The 22876-nt window shown below is 42.0% G+C and overlaps 1 protein-coding gene across 1 annotated transcript in view; it reads left to right on the top strand.

The window, feature by feature from the left end:
• Window positions 1-16425: 16425 nt before the first annotated feature.
• The window catches only part of LOC115162088 (uncharacterized protein C14orf132), a 32129-nt gene continuing 25678 nt past the window's right edge, over window positions 16426-22876 (top strand). The window contains exon 1 of the mRNA XM_029713089.1: window positions 16426-16945. Coding sequence (XP_029568949.1) covers window positions 16919-16945 — 27 coding nt within the window. The 5' untranslated portion in view covers window positions 16426-16918. The remainder of the gene's footprint in view (window positions 16946-22876) is intronic.

Below are 22876 nucleotides of genomic sequence, written 5' to 3'. Positions count from 1 at the left end.
CAGTTTTATTTGAAACGACTGTCCAGATTAATTGTCAGATTCAACAGAAGATCTCTTTGTTTCTTGGGACCTAGAACAAGCATCTCTGTTTTGTCCGAGTTTAAAAGTAGAACGTTTGCAGCCATCCACTTCCTTATGTCTGAAACACAGGCTTCTAGCGAGGGCAATTTTGGGACTTCACCATGTTTCATTGAAATGTACAGCTGTGTGTCATCTGCATAGCAGTGAAATTTAACATTATGTTTTCGAATGACATCCCCAAGAGGTAAAATATATAGTGAAAACAATAGTGGTCCTAAAACGGAACTCCATATCTATGTCCAAATATCTCCGTTTTGTTTGCGCATTCAGATCACTATTCCAAAGGTATAATGCGCGAGCGCAAAACCCGAGACGAAAAGTCAAAAAGTTCCATTACCGTTCGTAGAAACATGTCAAACGATGTTTACAATCAATCCTTAGGGTCTTTTTAACATAAATCTTTGATAATATTTCAACCGGACAATAGTGTATTCATTACAGAGGAAAAAGAAGGAGCGGCGCGCCTGTGTGACTGCGCAACTGCGTGACCGCCCGCCTGCGTGACCGCGCAGTAAACAACTCATTGGTCTCAGGCAGTCCACAGCTCTTATTCTCTCCCCAGTAACAGTAGAAGCATGAAACAAGGTTCTAAAGACTGTTGACATCTAGTGGAAGCCTTAGGAAGTGCAAAATGACCCCACAGACACTGTAGTTTGGATAGGCAATCACTTGAAAAAGTACAAAACACTTCCTGGTTGGATATTTTCTCAGGTTTTTGCCTGTCATATGAGTTCTGTTATACTCACAGATATCATTTAAACAGTTTTAGAAACTTCAGAGTGTTTTCTATCCAAATCTAATATATTAATAATATGCATATCCTAACTTCTGGGCCCGAGTAGCAGGCAGTTTAATTTGGGCACGTTATTCATCTGAATTTCCGAATACTGCCCCCTGTCACCAAGAAGTTAACAGGTTGTGAACAATGCTGAATGTGTGTAGACAACGACGAGCTCTCCATTAGGTGAACCAAAACAATCAGGGGCCATTTTCTCAAAGGTGGGTTTATCAACTTTCAAAGCAGAATTACTTTCCCATTTTCCCTCAACTGTAGTGTATGCCATTGTTCCTCAACTGTAGTGTATGATATACAATTTTATAGGTCTATACTTTTATCCATTTCAAAATGTTGCTACATCGAGTTGGTCGGTCACAACTATTAGATCACCGTAGACTTCCGTAGTTACATTTGTCCATTATTGTCCAAAGTATTGAGTCATTGAAACTGAAATATTGTATCCCAAATGGCCGGAGGAAGCACACAATGTAGCAGGCCAGCTGTGATTTACAACCTGATAACAATATTGGTTCAACTACCAAGAAATTAAACTGAGCAAAAATATAAATGCAACAGGAAACAAATTTTTAAAAATTACCTAGTTACAGTTCATATAAGGAAATCAGTCAATAGAAATACATTAATTAAGCACTTATCTATGGATTTCACATGACTCGGAATACAGATATGCATCTGTTGGTCACGGATATCTTTATAAACAAGTAGGGGCGTGGATCAGAAACCAGTCAGTATCTTCTGCTTCTGCTTCTACACCTGCATTGCTTGCTGTTTGGGGTTTTAGGCTGGGTTTCTGTACAGCACTTTGAGATATCAGCTGATGTAAGAAGGGCTTTATTAATAAACTTGATTTGATCTGATCTGTTGTGACCACCATTTGTTTCATGCAGTACGATACATTTCTTTCACATAGATTTGATCAGGCTGTTGATTGTGGCCTATGGAATGTTGTCCCACTCCTCTTCTGTGCGAAGTTGCTGGATATTGGCGGGGACGGGAACACACTGTTGTAAACGTCAATCCAGAGCATCCCAAACATGCTCAATGGGTGACATGTCTGGTGAGTATGCAGATAATGGAAGAACTGGAACATTTTCAGCTTCCCAGAATTGTGTACAGATCCTTGCGACATGGGGCTGTGCATTATCATGCTGAAAATGTATGTCACGACAATGGGCCTCAGGATCTCGTCACAGCATCACCGTGCATTCAAATTGCCATTAATTAAATGCAAATGTGTTCGTCGTCCATAGCTTATGCTTGTCCATACCATAACCCCACCGCCACCATGGGGCATTCTGTTCACAACGTTGACATCAGCAAACCGCTCGCCCACACAACGCTATCACATGCTGTCTGCCATCTGCCCGGCACAGTTGATACTGGGATCAATCCATGAAGAGCACACTTCTCCAGTGTGCCTGTTACCCGACTGAACTGCAGTCAGGTCAAGACCCTGGTAAGGACCACAAGCACGCAGATGAGCTTCCTGAGACGGTTTCTGGCAGTTTGTGCAGAAATTCTTTATTTGTGCTAACCCACAGTTTCATCATCTGTCTGAGTGGCTGGTCTCAGGTGAAGAAGCCGGATGTGGAGGTCCTGGGCTGGCGTGGTTACACGTTGTCTGCAGTTGTGAAGCCGGTTGGACGTACTGCCAAATTCTCTAAAACAACATTGGAGAATTATGGTAGAGAAATTAACATAAAATTCTCTGGCATCAGCTCTGGTGACCATTCCTGCAGTTAGCTTTCCAATTGCACGCTCCCTCAAAACTTGAGACATCTGTGGCTTTGTGAGGTGTGTCAAAACTGCACATTTTAGAGTGGCCTTTTATTCTCCCCAGCACAAGGTGAACCTGTGTAATGATCATGCTGTTTAATCAGCTTCTTGATATGCCACACCTGTCAGGTGGATGGATTATCTTGGAAAATGAAAAATGCTTTTGAGAGACATTTGAGAGAAAGAATGTTTTTGTGTGTATGGAAAATATCTGGGATGTTTTATTTCAGCTCATGAAATATGGGAACAACAACTTACATTTTGTGTTTATATTCATATATTAATCATGAATTGAACTGAATCCATCTATTCTGCCTTACTATACATCACATAATTTTTTGTCAAATAGAACCTCTTATAAAGTTGTTTTTGTTGCAAAAACTGGGAATTTGATATTCTTTGCTGGTATTGTGATTGTCTGTTTGTTTCATATCTGCAAAGTCATTAAAATGCTGTCAGTTCCACTTTAAGGTGACCAGATACCCACAAGGATTTAGAACCATGTCAACCCCTTCTCTCCTGACTTACACTAGGGCTCTAAAATGCTAACAAGATTCTCTGTGTTCCTCTTCTAAGCTTTCTGTGCCCAACACTTCCCATTGCCTATGTCTGATCAGCACACACACACGTGCACACACACACACATATTACGAGAGGCAGCCCCTATCCAGGGTGTTTAGTTGGAGTCATTAGGTACGCCAAAGCCCGTAGTTTTTTTTTTACCCTAAATAAAAGATAAATATGAAATTGCACACTAGCAAAGGGTTTTCTCAAGCCAACTTTTATACTTAGTACAAGCCTGACTGAGAAATCAAACAGGTGTGAGATTAGTTAGAACTTACTCTTAAAAGTACGTAGCCTCCATAAACAGTAGAAAGAATCTGAAAACTAAATGTGTATTGTATTTCAGTTGCCATGCCAAAAGAAGAAGTGACCACACTAAATATCAAACGGCCAAAAAACGATCTATTTCTAAAGATGTTCTGATATATTTTACTTGCTGCGTCAAAATTTGAAAAAGTGAAGACAAAGAAAGTATCAGACTAATTGATTTGTTGTTAGTACATAATATAAAGGCCCCATCAGCGATTCTATTGACTGTCTGGAGGCCTTGGCAGAAATTAATTTCCTCTCAGTTACACACATCATTGCTCTATCACTCTGCACTGGTCCAATCATGGCATTCATGTGTGTCTCTTATGTAATAAGATATATAACACCTTGACATGCATCATCAATGGTTGGCTTTATCTACTGTACATAGAGGGAGGGGTTGTCCTTCATCAAGGTGAATGGGGAAACGGGGTGATACTGGATTGGTCTTTAGATTGGGAGGAAGGTTTGTCTTTGGAGTCAGTATTTATTGTGCATTGAAGGGTGTCCTCTCCAAAGAGTAATCCATAACAATGTACTGAATATCAACCATGGCGCCGACAGAGTGTATTGAACACGAGGGGAGACAGAGAGTTGGTTTCAAGCGCAGGGCGCAGCAGGTGTTTATTGCAAAGGACCACAGGAGGAGGCAGGTAGCTGGGTCCAGGGGCAGGCAGAAGGTGGGGTCCACAGGGGTCCAAAAGGGCAACAGTACATGCAGGGAAAAGGCTAGTAACGTAGTCCGGGAGATCAGGCAATAGGTAGATAACAGGAAATCCAATAGGCTAAAGTATAGGCAGAGAATAGGCAAAAGGCATCGTTAGTGAGGCAGGCAAAAACTATCATAACCCGGAGGAGTAAATCACGGGAAGAAACAGAGCTCTTAAAGACGTGTGACAAACAATACCTCACAGTGATGGGGTGCAAAGAACTGAACTAAATAGTGTGTGATAAAGACATACAGGTGTGTGAACAAGTGATTATAATTCAGGTGATTGGGATCTGGAGAGTGAGCTGCATTCAGGGGATCTAGGTGTTTGAGAGTGTGAGCTGGAAAGTGGGCTGGAAAGTGATCTGCGTTCAATGGATCTACATGTTTGACGGTGTGAGTTGGAAGCAGACGTTACACAGAGATGGTTGCCTCGCTTCGCATTCTTAGGAAACTATGCAGTATTTCGGGTTTTTTTATGTATTAATTTTTACATTGTTACCTCAGGAAATCTTAAGTCTTATTACATGACGACGGGAAGAACTATTGGATATAAGAGCAACGTCAACTTACCAACATTACGACCAATACGACTTTCCCGAAGCAGATCCTCTGTTCGGACCACCACCCAGGACAATGGATCTGATCCCAGTAGCCGACCCAAAACAACGACGCGCAGAATGGGCAGACGGAGCGGTATTCTGGTCAGGCGCCATAGACATGCACATCGCTCACTGCTCCCGAGTATACTACTCGCCAATGTCAAGTCTCCTGACAACAAGGTGGACAAAGTCAGTGCAAGGGTTGCCTTCCAGAGAGACATCAGAGATTGTAACATTCTCTGTTTCACGAAAAGATGGCTCTCTCGGGATATTTTGTCTGAATCGGTTAAGCCACCGAGCTTCTCCATGCAGCGCGCCAACAGAGATAAACACCTCTCTTGGAAGAGGAAGGGCGGAGGTTTATGCTTTATGATTAACAACCCATGTTGTAATCATAACAACATACAGGAACTCAAGTCCTTCTGCTCACCCGACCTAGAAGTCCTTACAATTCCTTACAACCATTTTACCTACCAAGAGAATTCTCGTCAGTTATAGTCACAACTGTGTACATTCCCCCTCAAGCGAACACCAAGACAGCCCTCAAGGAACTTCACTGGACTCTATGTAAACTGAAAACCATATATCCGGAGGCTGCATTTATTGTAGCTGAGGATTTTAACAAAGCAAATAAGGCTACCTAAATTATATCAGCATATAGATTGCACAATTCGCAGGGCTAATACTCTCGATCACTGCTATTCTAACTTCCACGATGCATACAAAGCCCTCTCCCTCCCTTCAGTAAATCCAACCACGACGCCATCTTGCTCGTTCCGTCTTACAGGTAGAAAAGAGGATAAACCAGTGACGAACCAGTGACGAGAACCATTCAACGCTGGTCTGACCAATCGGAAGCCACGCTTCAAGATTGTTTTGATCACGCGGACTGGAATATGTTCCGGTCAGCCTCAGAGATCAACATTAACCTATACGCTGACTCGGTGAGTGCGTATATTAAGAAGTGCATTGGAGATGTTGTACCCACTGTGACTATTAAAAACTACCCAATCAGGAACCGTGGATAGATGGCGAAAGCGCGAACTGAAAGCGCGATCTACCGCATTTAACCATAGAAAGAGGTCTGGAAATATGGCTGAATTTAAACAGTGTAGTTATTCCCTCCGCAAGGAAATCAAGCAAGCGAAATGCTGGTACAAGGACAAGGCAGAGTCGCAATTCAACAGCTCAGACACGAGACGTATGTGGCAGGGTCTAGAGGAAATCACGGAATACAAAACCAAACAGTCACGTCATGGACAACGACATCACGCTTCCAGACAAACTCAACACCTTCTTTGCCCACTTTGAGGATAATACAGTGCCACCGTCGCGGCTTGCTAACAAAGACCCCCCCCCCCTCCTTCTCTGTGGCTGACGTGAGTAAATCATTTAAACTTGTTAACCCTCGCAAGGCTGCTGGCCCAGACAGCATCCATAGTCGCGTCCTCAGAGCATGCGCAGACCAGCTGGCTGGTGTGTTTACAGACATATTCAATTGCTCCCTATCCCAGTCTGTTGTCCCCACATGCTTCAAGATGGCTACCATTGTTCCTGTACCCAAGAAGGCAAAGATAACTGAACTAAATGACTACCGCCCCGTAGCACTTACTTCTGTCATCAGGAAGTGCTTTGAGAGGCTAGTCAAGGATCATATCACCGCCACCTAGACCCAATTACATTTGCATACCGCCCCAACAGGTCCACAGATGATGCAATCGCACACTGCACTATCCCATCTGGACAAAAATAATACCTATGTAAGAATTCTATTCATTGACTACAGCTCAGCATTCAACACCATAGTACCCTCCAAGCTCATCATCAAGCTGGAGGCCCTGGGTCTCAACCCCGCCCTGTGCAACTGGGTCCTGGACTATCTGACGGGCTGCCCCAAGATGGTGAAGGTAGGAAACAACATCTCCACTTCGCACCCCACAAGGGTGTGTGCTCAGCCCTCTCATGTACTCCCTGTTCACCCACAACTGCGTGGCCATGCACGCCTCCAACTCAATCATCAAGTTTGCAGACGACACAACAGTAGTGGGCTTGATCACCAACAACAACGAGACAGCCTACAGGGAGGAGGGGAGGACACTCGGAGTGTGGTGACAGTAAATCAACCTCTCACTCAACGTCAACAAAACAAAGGAGATGATCGTGGACAGCAGTGGAGAAGGTGGAAAGTTTTTAGTTCTTCGGCGTACACATCACAGACAAACTGAAATGATCCACCCAGACAGACAGTGTGGTAAAGAAGGCGCAACAGCGCCTCTTCAACCTCAAGAGGCTGAAGAAATTTGGCTTGTCACCCAAAACCCTGACAAACTTTTACAGATGCACAATCAAGAGCATCCTGTCGGGCTGTATCACAGCCTGGTACGGAAACTGCACTGCCCTCAACAGCACGGCTCTCCAGGGGGTAGTGCGGTCTGCACAACACATCGCCGGGGGCAAACTACCTGCCCTCCATGACACCTACAACACCCGATGTCACAGGAAGGCCAAAAAGATCATCAAGGACAATAACCACCCGAGCCAGTGCATGTTCACACCGCTATCATCCAGAAGGCGAGGTCAGTACAGGTGCATCAAAGCTGGGACCGAGAGATTGAAAAACAGCTTCTATCTCAAGGCCATCAGACTGCTAAACAGAAATCACTAACTCAGAGAGGCTCCTGCCTACATTGAGACCAAACACTGGACACTAATAAATGGATCACTAGTCACTTTAACCTGATATGGATAGGGGGCAGTATTTTCACAGCCAGATGAAAAAACGTACCCGATTTAAACTGGTTACTACTCTTGCATATTATTAGTGGATTTGGATAGCAAACACTCTTAAGTTTCTAAAACTGTTTGAATGGGGTCTGTGAGTATAACAGAACTCATATGGCAGGCAAAAACCTGAGAAAAAGTCAACCAGGAAGTGTAGGATCTGAGAAATGTCGTTCTTCTTTCTAGTCCCTTTCGAAACTACAGTATCTGTGCTGTTACGTTGCACTTTCTAAGGCTTCCATTGGCTGTCTAAAGCCTTCAGAAAGTGGATTGAGCCTTCTCCTGTCTCTGGGCAGAGTATAGGAGCTCAGTTACTGAGTGGTCTGCCTGAGGACAAAGAGATTGGATATGCGCCTTCCCGCGAGCACACTGTTTTTTCTTTTCCTCCTTGAATGAATACACTATTGTCCGGTTGGAATATTATCGCAATTTTACTTTAAAAATACCATAAAAATTTATTTTAAACAGCGTTTGACATGCTTCTAAGTACGGTAATGGAACATTTTGACTTTTTGTGTCTCGAATTGCGCTCGCGCGTTACCCTTTGGATAGTGACCTGAACGCACGAACAAAACGAAGGTATTTGGACATAACTATGGATTATTGCGAACAAAAGTAGCACTCCTTGTGGAAGTAGCAGTCCTGGGAGTGCATTCTGACGAAGATCAGCAAAGGTAATACAATATTTCTAATACTAATTCTGAGTTTAGGTTGCCCCGAACATGGCGGGTGTCTGAATAGCTCGCCGTGATGGCGAGCTATGTACTCAGAATATTGAAAAATGTGCTTTCACCGAAAAGCTATTTTAAAATCTGACACAGCGATTGCATAAAGGAGTTCTGTATCTATAATTCTTAAAATAATTGTTATGTATTTTGTCAACGTTTATGATGAGTATTTTTGTAAATTCACCGGAAGTTTTTGGTGGGAATACATTTTCTGAACATCACGCACCAATGTAAAAAGCTGTTTTTGGATATAAATATGAACTTGATTGAACAAAACATACATGTATTGTATAACATAATGTCCTAGGAGTGTCATCTGATGAAGATCATCAAAGGTTAGTACTTCATTTAGCTGTGTTTTGGGTTTTATTGCCATATATGCTTGCTTGGAAAATGGCTGTGTGGTTATTTTGGACTTTGTACTCTCCTAACGTAATCTAATGTTTTGCTTTCGCTGTAAAGCCTTTTTGAAATCGGACAACATGGTTGGATTCAGGAGAGGTTAATCTTTCAAATGGTGTAAAATAGTCGTATGTTTGAGAAAATCGAATTGTGGTATTTTAGTTGTTTTTGTATTTCACGCCATGCGATCCAATTGGCTGTTGGCTAGGGGTTCCGCTGGCGGAACGGGGTTCCGCTAGCGGATGCCTAGATGTAAGAGGTTAACCTGTTGGGGATAGGGGGCAGTATTTGCACGGCCGGATAAAAAACGTACCCGATTTAATCTGGTTACTACTCCTGCCCAGTAACTAGAATATGCATATAATTGTTTGATTTGGATAGAAAACACCCTAAAGTTTCTAAAACTGTTTGAATGGTGAGTATAACAGAACTCATTTGGCAGGCCAAAACCTGAGAAGATTCCAAACAGGAAGCGCTCTCTCTGACCATTTCATGGCCTTCTTGATCATCTCTAACCAAAACAGGGGATCTCTGGCATAACGTGACATTTTCTAACGCTCCCATAGGCTCTCAGAAGGCGCCAGAACGATGAATGGTGGCTTTGCAGGCCCTGGCTGAAAAACATTAGCGCATTTGGATAGTGGTCGATCTGAGGACAATGAGACTGGAGGCGCGTGGACGAGCCGACACCATGTTTACTTTCTCTCTTTTGAACGAAAACAACGACTCCCGGTCGGAATATTATCGCCTTTTTTTATGAGAAAAATCGCATAAAAATTGATTTTAAACAGCGTTTGACATGCTTCGAAGTACGGTAATGGAATATTTTGAATTTTTTTGTCACGAAACGCGTCGGGCGCGTCACCCTTCTTTACCCTTCGGATAGTGTCTTGAACGCACGAACAAAACGCCGCTATTTGGATATAATTATGGATTATTTGGAACCAAACCAACATTTGTTATTGAAGTAGAAGTCCTGGGAGTGCATTCTGACGAAGAACAGCAAAGGTAATCAAACTTTTCTAATAGTAAATCGAAGTTTGGTGAGTACCACACTTGGTGGGTGTCAAAATAGCTAGCCTGTGATGGCCGGGCTATCTACTCAGAATATTGCAAAATGTGCTTTCACCAAAAAGCTATTTTAAAATCGGACATAGCGAGTGCATAAAGGAGTTCTGTATCTATAATTCTTAAAATAATTTTTATGTTTTTTGTGAACGTTTATCGTGAGTAATTTAGTAAATTCACCAATAGTCACATGCTAGTCACATGCTAATGTAAAAAGCTGGTTTTTAATATAAATATGAACTTGATTGAACAAAACATGCATGTATTGTATAACATAATGTCCTAGGATTGTCATCTGATGAAGATCATCAAAGGTTAGTGCTGCATTTAGCTGTGGTTTGGGTTTATGTGACATTATATGCTAGCTTGAAAAATGGGTGTCTGATTATTTCTGGCTGGGTACTCTGCTGACGTAATCTAATGTTTTGCTTTCGTTGTAAAGCCTTTTTGAAATCGGACAGTGTGGTTAGATTAACGAGAGTCTTGTCTTTAAAATGGTGTAAAATAGTAATATGTTTGAGAAATTGAAGTAATAGCATTTCTAAGGTATTTGAATATCGCGCCACGGGATTACACTGGCTGTTGAGTAGGTGGGACGCAAGCGTCCCACTGGCCCAGAGAGGTTAAACAATGACTCTTTAAATAATGCCACTTTAATAATGTTTACATATCTTACATTACTCATATCACATGTATATCCTGTTTTTTATACCATCTACTGCACCTTGCCTATGCCGCTTGGCCATCGCTCATCCATATACTTATATGTACATATTCTCGTTCACCCCTTTAGATTTGTGTGTATTAGGTAATTGTTGGGGAATTTTTAGATTACTTGTTAGATATTACTGCACTGTCAGAACTAGAAGCACAAGCATTTCGCTACACTCACATTAACATCTGCTAACCATGTGTGTGACCAATAAAATTTGATTTGATTTATTACTCTGGGTTTCCTTTCTCACATCCCCATTTTGTTTAGCTTCATCATACTAACTACAATAAATCTTCCCCATTTTATTTAGCTTCGTCATACTAACTACAATAAATCTACCCCATTTTGTTTAGCTTCGTCATACTAACTACAATAAATCTACCCCATTTTGTTTAGCTTCATCATACTAACTACAATAAATAATTTTGATTAACTTCATCAAACTAACTACAATAAATCTTCCCCATTTTGTTTAGCTTCATCATACTAACTACAATACATCTACACCATTTTGATTAGCTTCATTATACTAAGTACAATAAATCTACACCACTTCTATGACTACAATTTATAGCATGGAATGTGTATACACCCAAAAAAAGTGTAAAAAAAAAGGTTTCTTGAGATGTTGACTGTGGCGTTGCACAAGGAACTTTCTGGAGTTATTGACTGTGGCATTGCACAAAAAGCTTTATTTTCCCTTCAACTAAAGGTCACGTCTGTGAAGCTATCCAATGAGTCTGTTCCTTCCGGTCAGGAAACTAGACCCATCATGCAGAAATAACTCTTGAGGAATTGCTGGAGGTTACTCTGGCCTGTCTCGATCTCCAGCTGACTGAAGGTGCAGACATTGGAGTCGCTGCTCTGTTCCACCTGTAAGCAAAGTCTTTTGACCTCTATGGAGATTGACTTTTAAAAGAATGTTGTAGTACAAGGACCATCAATTCAGTTTGTTTAAGAGTGCAACCCTCCACTGTTGTCATTTCTATCTTAATGGAAAGGAAGATACTGTGCCACAGAAAACCAACCGCGACTTCTTTCCTCCGAGGACAAAGTTGACATCACACACATGATCCTGGTCTCTGCTATGAATAAAGCTTTCTGTTGTGGTAACCTCTGCTGTGTCTAACATACCATCATGATGTTGAGTCTGTATTGCTAGAGGCAGACTCCACACATCCAAAAGGTGTGGATATTTATTTATATGTGTGTGTGTGTGTGGGGGGGGGGGGGGGGGGGGTTCTGGGCCAGCAGCTGAGTTCACAAAGTATAGGTCAGCCACACACATGACAGTGGACCAACCGGAGCAGAAAATCTGAACCCTTGGAGTCCCTCAAAACACACACATACACACAAAACCACGTATTCCCCCACACGTGCACGTCTGAGCGGTCACTGAAAAATATACACATTCTTACTTAGAGTGCCAGACACCTCCCCGAGACGACCACAGAAATGGGTCTCACTCGGCAAATGGGTTCAGGGGGAGCAGCCAGGGCTGTCTGAGACTGTCTGGAACAAACAGGTGGACAAGACATCAGGACACCTCTAATTTACATGTACCATGAGGAGCTCAGATCTCAAACCTCGCCACGAGTTATGGTGTCTGTCACAGGAGATCGTCATGTCCTTGGAGACAACGCCCACAGGTATAAGACCTACCATGTATAGCTGCACATAAAGGAGGGTCCACTTGAATCCGACTATAGTCTCAAGGCTTGAGACAGCGGCTTTCAAAATGATATACTGTAGGGTTACCAAGGGATTCCATTTGAATCTGGATGGAACAAACCAACGACTCACAACCCAAGCTGTAAATCAAACGCCATTCTATGGTAATCTCATTCCCAAAGAAAGAACAAGAGTGGTGTTATATAAACCTGGCAAGCTTCCAAACACATTCTCTCTTTCTATGTGTCTCAAAACAGGGCGAGTCATTCCATGAACCCTTATTTGACAGCTTAGGCCCCAATAACATAGCCTTATAATATTCAAACAAGAGGCCTGAAAGGCTCGAGACCAATAAAAACAGGGAAAGCTGAAAGAAAATCATGTTACATCACAAATAAAGCCACAAGTGTGGAAGTGGATATGTGGGAACGTGAAATGGCAATGCCTCCTCATCCCAACTTCAACCGTTCAGCAAGACTCAGCAAAAAGCTCCACTGACTCAATCTGATGCATTCTGAGCACCAAAACAACATTTTACTGCTAAAACACCATGACACTAAAACAATTACACCATCTACACCACAGTGATCCCGAGATTTAAATAGACACCTGGGATGTCGTTTTTACCAAACAACGATAGTGGTAAGTCGCTAGGGAGCATTGCTTTTATCTTCAGCATCTTAATTATAACTTCAGTGATTGCCCGCTTTGGAAGCTCTGAGGCAGTATCTTGTTGCTGAGAGCTTATAGGCAGTGTCTTTGCACTAGGTACAGTGCCTTGCAAAAGTATTCATCCCCCCTTGGCATTTTTCCTATTTTGTTGTATTACAACCTGTAATTTAAATAGATTTTTATTTGGATTACATGTAATGGACATAAACAAAATAGCCCAAATTGGTGAAGTAAAATGAAAAAAATTACTTGTTTAAAAAAAAAAAAGTAAAATAAAAATGTGGTGCGGGCATATGTATTCACCCCGTTTTCTATGATCTCCCTAAATAAGATCTGCTGCAACCAATTACCTTCAGAAGTCACATAATTAGTTAAATAAAGTCCACCTGTGTGCAATCTAAGTGTCTACACATATCTACACCTGTTCTGAAAGGCCCCGGAGTCTGCAACATCACTAAGCAAGGGGCATCAACAAGCAAGCGGCACCATGAAGACCAAGGAGCTCTCCAAACAGGCCAGGAACAAACTTGTGGAGAAGTACAGATCAGGATTGGGTTATAAAAAAATATCTGAAACTTTGAACATCCCACGGAGCACTATTAAATCCATTATTAAAAAATGGAAAGAATATGGCACCATAACAAACCTGCCAAGAGAGGGCCATCCACCAAAACTCACTGACCAGGCAAGGAGGGCATTAATCAGAGAGGCAACAAAAGAGACCAAAGATAACCCTGAAGAAGCTGCAAAGCTTCACAGAGGAGATTGGAGTATCTGTCCATAGGACCACTTTAAGCCGTACACTCCACAGAGCTGGGCTTTTCTCATCACCCTGAGAATATCATCCCCACAGTGAAGCATGGTGGTGGCAGCATCATGCTGTGGGGATGTTTTTCATCGGCAGAGGCAAATTCTTGAGGGAAACCTGTTCCAGTCTGCTGGAGATTTGAGACTGGGATGTAGGTTCACCTTCCAGCAGGACAATGATCCTAAGCATTCTGCTAAAGCAACACTCAAGTGGTTTAAGGGGAAACATTTAAATGTCTTTGAATGGCTTAGTCAAAGCCTAGACCTCAATCCAATTGAGAATCTGTGGTATGACTTAAATATTGCTCTACACCAGCGGAACCCATCCAACTTGAAGGAGCTGGAGCAGTTTTGCCTTGAAGAATGGGCAAAAACCCCAGTGGCTAGATGTGCCAAGCTTATAGAGACATGCCCCAAGAGACTTGCAGCTGTAATTGCTGCAAAAGGTGGCTCTACAAAGTATTGACTTTAGGGGGGTGAATAGTTATGCACGCTCAGGTTTTCAGTTTTTTCACTATAAAAAATATTTAGCATCTTCACAGTGGTAGGTATGTTGTGTAAATCAAATGATACAACCCCCCCAAAAATCTATTTTAATTCCAGGTTGTAAGGCAACAAAATAGGAAAAATGCCAAGGGGGGTGTATACTTTCGCACGTCACTGTATGCCTTATCGGGTTTATGGTCAAAATTAGAGCTGGTATGGAGCATGTCGATATGGCTGTATTGTTTCACCCAGAACCATGGACATAATGACTTGTAAAGTAGCAGAGTAATTCATTACCACGTGACCATGTGAGAAGTAATAATATTGTAATAACTGTCATAATAAAACACAGAATGCAGCTTTTCTGTATTGTACTGTACAGTTAATATCCTGTACTGTACAGTGCCATTTCAGTGTTTTTGAGGGGAGTACTGTTGGACATGACCTTTGACCGGGCTGAAGGGTGTTACCTGTAAGAAGGTGGAGGGGGTCATGAAATTGAGGTATAAAATGAAAGACTACAGTCAAGTTGAGTCTGATTTTTAAAAGAGTAACATATGAAAACCGATCAAAGTTGCAGTCCATTCTTGGGCATTGCCATCCTTTTCTCTCTTTCTGGTAGACTTTTATAATCTATCTACCCAAACAAGCACCCATTCTCACAGAAACCTTTAGTACTGCCAGCATAGTATTTATTAACAACATTGCAACACTTTACATTTCCCCCATCAGATGTTTTATTTCTCTGTTGTGTACCAGTACCTCAGGACAAGGAGGATTCTACATGCAAAGTCTATTATATGCTGATCTGTTGTGCCCCGTCTCCTACTATTGGCTGATGATGGTATTCATAGGCTCCCTCACACACAGCTGCCACAACATTAACTCGCCCTGACCTCAGGTGTGCCAGATGCTTTGGAACAAACAATGTAGGCCTCCTGGTAACAAGCGGACCTGTTGGGAGCATTCATTGTCATTTCTCTCCGCTAACTTTCTTTCAAGGTGCGCTCCCTTTTGACAGTTTGTTTAAAAGGTAGTTGGTTGCTCAGCAGGTTAGTTTCTCCCCAACCCAAATTATTCCTGAGAGGCTAGAAAAAAGCCATGGATGAAATATTGATGAGTTTAAGAGATCCCATGGGGAATTTCTGTCTGGGTCCCGGAGATGATACATCAATCAGGGCCAGCCCCAGGCATAAGCGACATAAGCGGCCGCTGGGGGCCCCTGACCATTTAAATACTTTTTTTTTTTTAAACAGTCGGGGACTCAACTTACTATTGAGAGTAAGAATATTAGAATAAACCAGGTGCAATTTCTACATTTGGTTGGGCATCAGCAGTTTTTGCTTGCAATGTCAGTTTCTGACAGTCACTCAATTAGCCATGTCAGCTAACAATTTTTTGATTGGTAGCTAGTCTAGCCACTTACCTAAACTTGTAGTAATCATGGCCGTATACCGACCGGGCACGCAGGGCACGTGCCCATGGGCGCTGACCTCCAGGGGACCACAATTGATTTTGATGGTCATTCTCACTTCGATAGCATTAGTCATGACAAAATGTGTAGAATTGCAAGAAATTAGCTTGAAAAATGCAAAGATTTCTCTCCACCCCATGACAAAATGGGTAGAATTGCAGGAAATTAACTGTAAAATCGCAAAATAATTATCTCTGCCCCATGGCGAAATGAGTAAAATTGCATTAAATGTTTTATAAAACAGCTAAAAATTCTCAATGCCCCATGGCAAAATGTGTATAATTGCAGAAAACTTTCTTCAAAATGGCAACATTTTCTCTATGCCCCAGTGGCAAAATGTGTAGAATTGCAGGAAATGTGTTAGAAAATTGCTTGTTTAGGGCCCCCAAAAGGCTAGGGTCATAAATTATCTGGTTATAATTTATCTGGTTAAAATGTATAAATAGAATATCATTAAGCAATATAGAACGTATTGGGATAGGATATCAGCTGGAAGACCAATATGATGTACTGTAATTTGTATTCCATATCATATTAAGAAGTGGTGGAATAGTCAGTGGACATTAATGGTGTAATGGCCAAGATGGAAGCTGGGACACTTTGTTTAAATGACTAGAAATAAACCATTGGAGTAGCAGTTATAGCTCTGATCTAGGTGATTACCCTGACTGAAAGTCATTTGCATACACATAAAATCTTGGCTACTACACTACACTAGAGAGTTCATTACCTGTGTATATTTTATGATCTTCGCTCTCAAAGCTATCCTAAACTTTGAATTGACTATTTCATCCCTTTTAGACATTGCATTTCCTTCTTCCAAACTCCCAATGAGCTTTGAGTTAAATCGTGTTGTATCTTGTTGTATCTCAAAATGAACTGATGAATGTGCGACGAGTGGGCGAAACAAACCTGTTAGACTCCGTCATCACTAGGAAAACACTGCGTGATTAGCAGTTAGGGTTCATGTCACTGTAGGCTATTCAAAAAGGGGGCGAAAGGTGCGACGACATCAGGATCTTGTGGTTCTGTTGATAATAAAGGGTCTCTCTCTCTTTCTCTCTCGGCTGTTGCGCTCTTTCCCTCGCTCTGTAAATGCTTTCGTCTGTTCAAATTCCATAGTCGCCTAGCCGGCTGCACTTTCATACGCTATAAACGTTGTCTGGATCTGAAAATGCAATTTTGATGGGAAGAACGTTCTAATGTCCTTCTGGGGAATACAAGGGCGACTCGACACTGTTTCAAGATAGACAAAGGTGTACACGCGTATCACAATGGATCTCTCATTTATGGCTGCGCAGGTAAGTCCTAGTGACATTTTTGTTATTATTAATCAATAGAAGTTATGTGGGGTTTCCATGCAATTGTCGGAGAATAATTATTTTAACGAATATTTTGAAAAGCCTACTAATGTGCATAAGGTAGTAAAGAACAAAACAAAAAAAATATTCTGTATGGCGTCTGTCTGTGTATGCCGTCAATTATAGCCTGCCGACAAAGAGTAGGGATACGCACGAAGTTTCTCTCTCGGTGAACTTGATTTTGTCATCAACAAGCTGAAATAAACGTTCGAGGTTCCCACCCTAAATCTTGACATCAATATCATATTTTATTAGGTTAACCAACTTGTTGATTTATTCAAAACGGTATGTTTGGTCAGTAGCCAATAGAACATTATACGATCTTAAATATTATAGTGAACAAAAATATAAACGCAACATGCAACAATTTCAATGATTTTACCGAGTTACAGTTCTTATAATGAAATCAGTCATTTAAAATCAATAAGTTAGGCCCTGACCTATGAATTTCACATGACTAGGCAGGGTTGCACCCACTGGGAAGCCAGGCCCAGCCAATCAGAATTCGTTTATCCCCACAAAAGGGCTTTATTACAGACAGAAATACTCCCCAGCACCCTGTCAGACGATCCCACAGGTGAAAAGGACAGATGTTGAGGTCCTGGGGTGGAGAGGTCTGTGGTTGTGAGGCCGGTTGGAAGTACTGCCAAATTCTCTAAAACGATGTTGGATGCAGCATATGGTAGAGAAATGAACATTCAGTTCTCTGGCAACAGCTCTGGTGGACATTCCTGCAGTCAGCATGCCAATTGCAAATCTTGAGACATCTGTGGCATTGTGTTCTGTGACAAAACGGCACATTTTAAAGTGTACTTTTAAGTCCCTACTGTAGCACAAGGTGCACCTGTGTAATGATCATGCTGCTTAAATCAGCTTCTTGATATGCCACTCCTGTCAGGTGGATGGATTATTTTGGCAAAGGAGAAATACTCAATAACACAATAATTTGTGCACAAAATGTTTGAGAAAAAAGCTTTTTGTTCTTATGGAAAATGTCTGGGATTTTTTATTTCAGCTCATGAAACATGAGACCAAGACTTTACATGTTGCGTTTATATTTTTGTTCAGTTTAGATAAGGCTAAAGATAATTTTAATTAATGAAATGTAATGTGATGAAATATGTAGGCTAATAATAAAATATAAAAAATCTATGCATGTATGTTTTCAACCATGTTCCATTATGTTACTCATCCTGATGTTCCTCTGATCATCAATGCAGTTGTTATATCTGACTGAAATGTTGTCAGACAACTTTGTAATCAACAGGATAATTAACGTAATCAAATTGAATCAGCCCAGATGAGATCTATATTATGCAATTACAAAAGACTTGGAGTTGATCAATATCCATTAAGATAGTATAATGGCAGGCTACTGTGTCATAGTACCAATATGAGATTCACAATGCAATTCTACATTTTAGTCATTTTAGTCATTTAGCAGACACTCATCTAGAGTATGAGTGCATAAATGTTCGTACTGGTCCCCTGTGGGAATCAAACCCACAACCCTGGTGTTGCAAGCACTATGCTCTACCAACTGAGCCATACGGGACCACCACGACCTTGAACATGTAACTCCACATAAAGACTTTAATAAATTAAACTTGTCCATGGACAAATGTTGGACAAATGTTTATGACTCACCTTGATTTTTATTGCTAGCCCACTTTATTTTATCTGATTATGAGTGTGATGCCCTCAGGGCTGCTCATGCATATAAATGAAGGTGGCAAGCTATGTCTTTTAGAAAACATGGGTGTCATTAGGGTGGGCAAGGGGAGAGAAGACAATTGTACCTGTTTCCTACTTATCTACATTCTACTTACCCCCATCCTACATACATGTATTCTACTTACCATATCCTACTTACCTGGATCCTACTTTCTTGGATTCTACTTACCCCTATCCTACTTACCTGTGTCCGACCTCTGCTCTTGTCAAGAGCAGAGATAGGATAGTGTTCAGACCACATGATGGTGTGTATAGACCACATGATGCTTTATCACCCAGTTGTGGTCTATAAGATCAGGATGTGCCTTCAGCTTGTGAGGTACATCAGTTTGGTGTAGTCTGTGAGCTGGTCTTAGAGACAGATGACCTCAGCCTTCAGCTTGTGAGGTATATCAGTTTGGTGTAGCCTGTGAGCTGGTCTTAGAGACAGATGACCTCAGTCTTAGTGTTGGACACAAAACCACATCTTCATGGTTATTTCTTTGTCACTTGTTAGTCCCATCCAATATCTTTGACTGCTGCTTGGGTGTTAGCCATGGGTGTATGGCTCATATAAATATGTCATTAGGTTTTATCTCAAGCAATTTACAGTCAAATGTCTACACATTTCCATATGGGTGGCCCCAGCGGGAATCAAACCCATAATCCTGGCATTTGCAAGCTCCATGCTCTACCATCTGAGCCATGCTCTACCATCTGAAGTCCCTTGTATTTACAGGCTTTCTGATATAGAGATAAAAGTTTTCAAAGCTGCGAAGTGATGGCCGATGGGAGGACGTCATCAGTCAGACAGAGGGGTTGACACAGCTCTGCCTGCCACCTTGAGCGAGCACTCCATTAGTCTCTGTCAGCGGCGCCATGTCTCTCTGCCTGGCCTCTCTACCATGCTCCCCGCTCTGCCCAGTGTCATCTCGCCCTCGATGCCCTGGCTGACAGACAGGAAGTAGTCACCTTAATATTAATGCTGGAGAGCCTGCCTAGTTACCAAGTTCTGTCATAGCAGACCTGTGTTGGAGCAATGTGTCAGAAGAGGTTTTCCGAGAGCTTGCGATTAGGCACTCAGAGCCTCAGTTTCTAACTTCCCGCTCACTCTTGTTTCATTACTTCCATTCTCATTGCATTCTCATTCCATTGTTATTATTCCATTGTTATTATTCCATTTCTTTCTTCCATCTCCTTATGACTTCATATATGTTCATCGGAAACTAGAGAGCGAGAGAGAACAATCATCTGTTTTGCATCTAACTGTATTACACTGTTGGTCAGGGGTGGACTGGGACCAGAAATCGGCGCTGGCATTTCAAACACACCGGCCCACTTATTTCCTTGAGGATCCCACACCGGCCCATTTCTTTCCTTGAGTTAGATAATGATCATTTTTGCTCAGAAAACACCATTTAGACAGGCCCTAGAGGCTGACATGGATAAGATGTTCTGATGACACATTTCTCTTGCTCTGCTAGCTTTGATCTGAAAGAGGAGCCAACTTGTAATGAGCCAAATAACTTTCCCTATATTCGTACCCGTCATTTTGTGCCCTTGATGCTAATTTATCGTGGGCTATATTATTTTTGACAGATGATGAAGGATGCTTGAAGTTTGCAAGTTTTTTTCTCATAATGACCATGATTGCAATCAAGATTTCCCATTATTGCTCCCTAGGCTTTTCCGTTTATCTCTTGCCAGTGATACTGACACCTTTTCCAACTTTAATTGAATTTCTCCTTTCTGCTCGGCCACTGCTTTTGACAATGTCATGTTTCTACCCTAAACTAAAAAGTAACCGTTCTGCTGCTTCTACAAGACTCATGCTGTGTATGTAATTTGTCACATATACTGATCTCAGCATCAATCCACCACGTTAGTATTTTCTAATTCATGCTCTCATGCTATTCTATACTGTTTGTTGCTACATTAACATACAGCGCACGTCAACTGTCAGTAAGTGAGATGCTTGTGAGTGTCTTCCATAGGTTTGTAGAGGGTGGGTAGGCTACAACTGGTCCTGAACCTAAACCCTCTGTCTGAATGGAACTGATAGTTAAGATGACTGTAGGTATGTAGCTGACCAATCAGTCAGTCAGTCAGCCCAGCATAGCCAGCCAGTCAGTCAGCCAGTCCACCCAATATAGCCAGTCAGTCAGTCAGCCCAACATTGCCAGCCAGCCAGTCAGCCAACTTAACATAGCCAGTCAGCCAGTCAACCAGCTCAACATAGCCAGTCAGCCAGCTCAACAAAGCCAGTCAACCAGCTCAACAAAGCCAGTCGGCCAGCTCAACAAAGCCAGTCAGCTAGCTCAACATAGCTAGTCAGTGATGGTCATAGTAGACATACTGTAAGTGCTGGATCTGCTGCAGCTATACACGCTATATGGATGTGGGTACAGTAGGATCAGGAAGTGCGCTGTCACTTCTTGACCCGCTCGACTGCCACCAGATCGAATTGCTCTAAGACCTTGACACTATCCTTCTGATCATCTCACCAACCAAGGTCTTGTCTTCAGGACTTACCAACAGGCGGCAAATAGGCTTAATTATTTTACGAGAGCTGATTTTCCTCGGCTTAGCCCAGGGTGTGTCAGAGTGCATGTACTGTAATTAGCAGGGAGATAACGATGGCTTCTGGCTACCAGCTCTCCAGTAGTAATTTGTGATGCTTGAGCTAGCTGGCCTTCTCTGAATGAAGGAACTTTCAGATGAGGGTTGAAACATTGTGGGCTGGCAACAGCTCTCCAGGGTGGCGCGTGCGTGTGTGTTTGTGTGTGTGTGTTTGTGTGCGTGTGGAACAGAAACACAGAGAAGATTAAGCAGTTGTGAGATGTTTCTTGGATTACCACTTCTCAGGAGACCTCTGACACAGTGCATGAAATCGGATCAAGCAGTAGATATCTGAATCAGGGTGACTAGAGCAACAAAAAAAAGAGATAAGCACATTCTGTGGAGAGGGTGATTATGTCTCACAACGTGTGAGAATACATGATGATGTACACCCATGATACTCATAGGTTGTTTACCCTGTAGAGAAAGGAAATTGGAGTGCAAATGAAAATGGCAGGTCATTGAGGGGGAGGCCACAGAGTTAGTGAGTCAATCGCTGTAGCCAGAGGGTGCCTTTCTCTCTGAGCTGCCTTCACAAGGAAGCAGCCTAAGCAGAGCACCCTGTTTCCAAACGTAATGGATTTAAAAAATGTCTTTAAAGATGTTTTGACCCCTAGTCCAGCCATTGTCAAGTGAACAAATGAGACTGTGGTCATAAATGACATCGTCTGGTTTACTCATCCCTGCTCCAGAGTTTTCTTGTTCTCTCTATTAATGGAGATACGATGTGAACAAACAAGCTTGTCTATGAGTTACAATATTTAACCTTACAGACAAAAAGGGAAAACCTAGTCATTTGCGCAACTGAATACATTCAACTGAAATATTTCTTCTGCATGTAATGGAAGGTGTGTGGGGCTGTCTTAATCAACATCAGATGTTGTTGGGGGTTAACTGCCTCGCTCAATGGTAGAATGCCTGATTTTTCCACCATGCTGGCTTGGGGATTCAAACCAGCAACCTTTCGGTAACTAGCCCAACACTCTTAACCACTAGGCTACCTGCCTCCCACACCTATACCTGACTTGCATAGCAGAGCATCAGTTCTGTTATCAGACAATTTTTCTATGTGAATTATATTTTTCATTATGTTTTTATTGAATGGGAAAAATCATGATTCTGTGTTTTGGACATTTTAATTAATTGCTGATGTATTTAGAGATACAGAGACATTTAAATGTGTTATTTACATTCAGGCAAGCCTAATGGAGTAGAAGAGAAGTTCATCTTTGTTTAAAGACGACTGATATTCTTCAGGTTTTGTAAGTACGGAACCATTATATTGTGTTCTCCCTAGGTTACCGTAGATCTTACTCTCCATGATGATGATATGGTCTATGTTCTCAAATAGTTGACTGAATACACAATCCCGTACAAACAACTGTACAGTGCCATAGCTACTTACTGCCCCTACAAAGATTTTGCATGTTGAAGGCTATATCTGAGCTGGTGTCTTGCAGGAGCCTGAGGTCCCCTTTCTACCCTGGTTATGTCACATTACAGTAGACTCCACGCTTTGACGCAACTGACCTGGGGTCA

This window comes from Salmo trutta, chromosome 1 (assembly GCF_901001165.1).
Source record: "Salmo trutta chromosome 1, fSalTru1.1, whole genome shotgun sequence".
Classification (NCBI taxonomy): domain Eukaryota; kingdom Metazoa; phylum Chordata; class Actinopteri; order Salmoniformes; family Salmonidae; genus Salmo; species Salmo trutta.
This window is presented reverse-complemented; position numbering and strand designations above follow the sequence as displayed.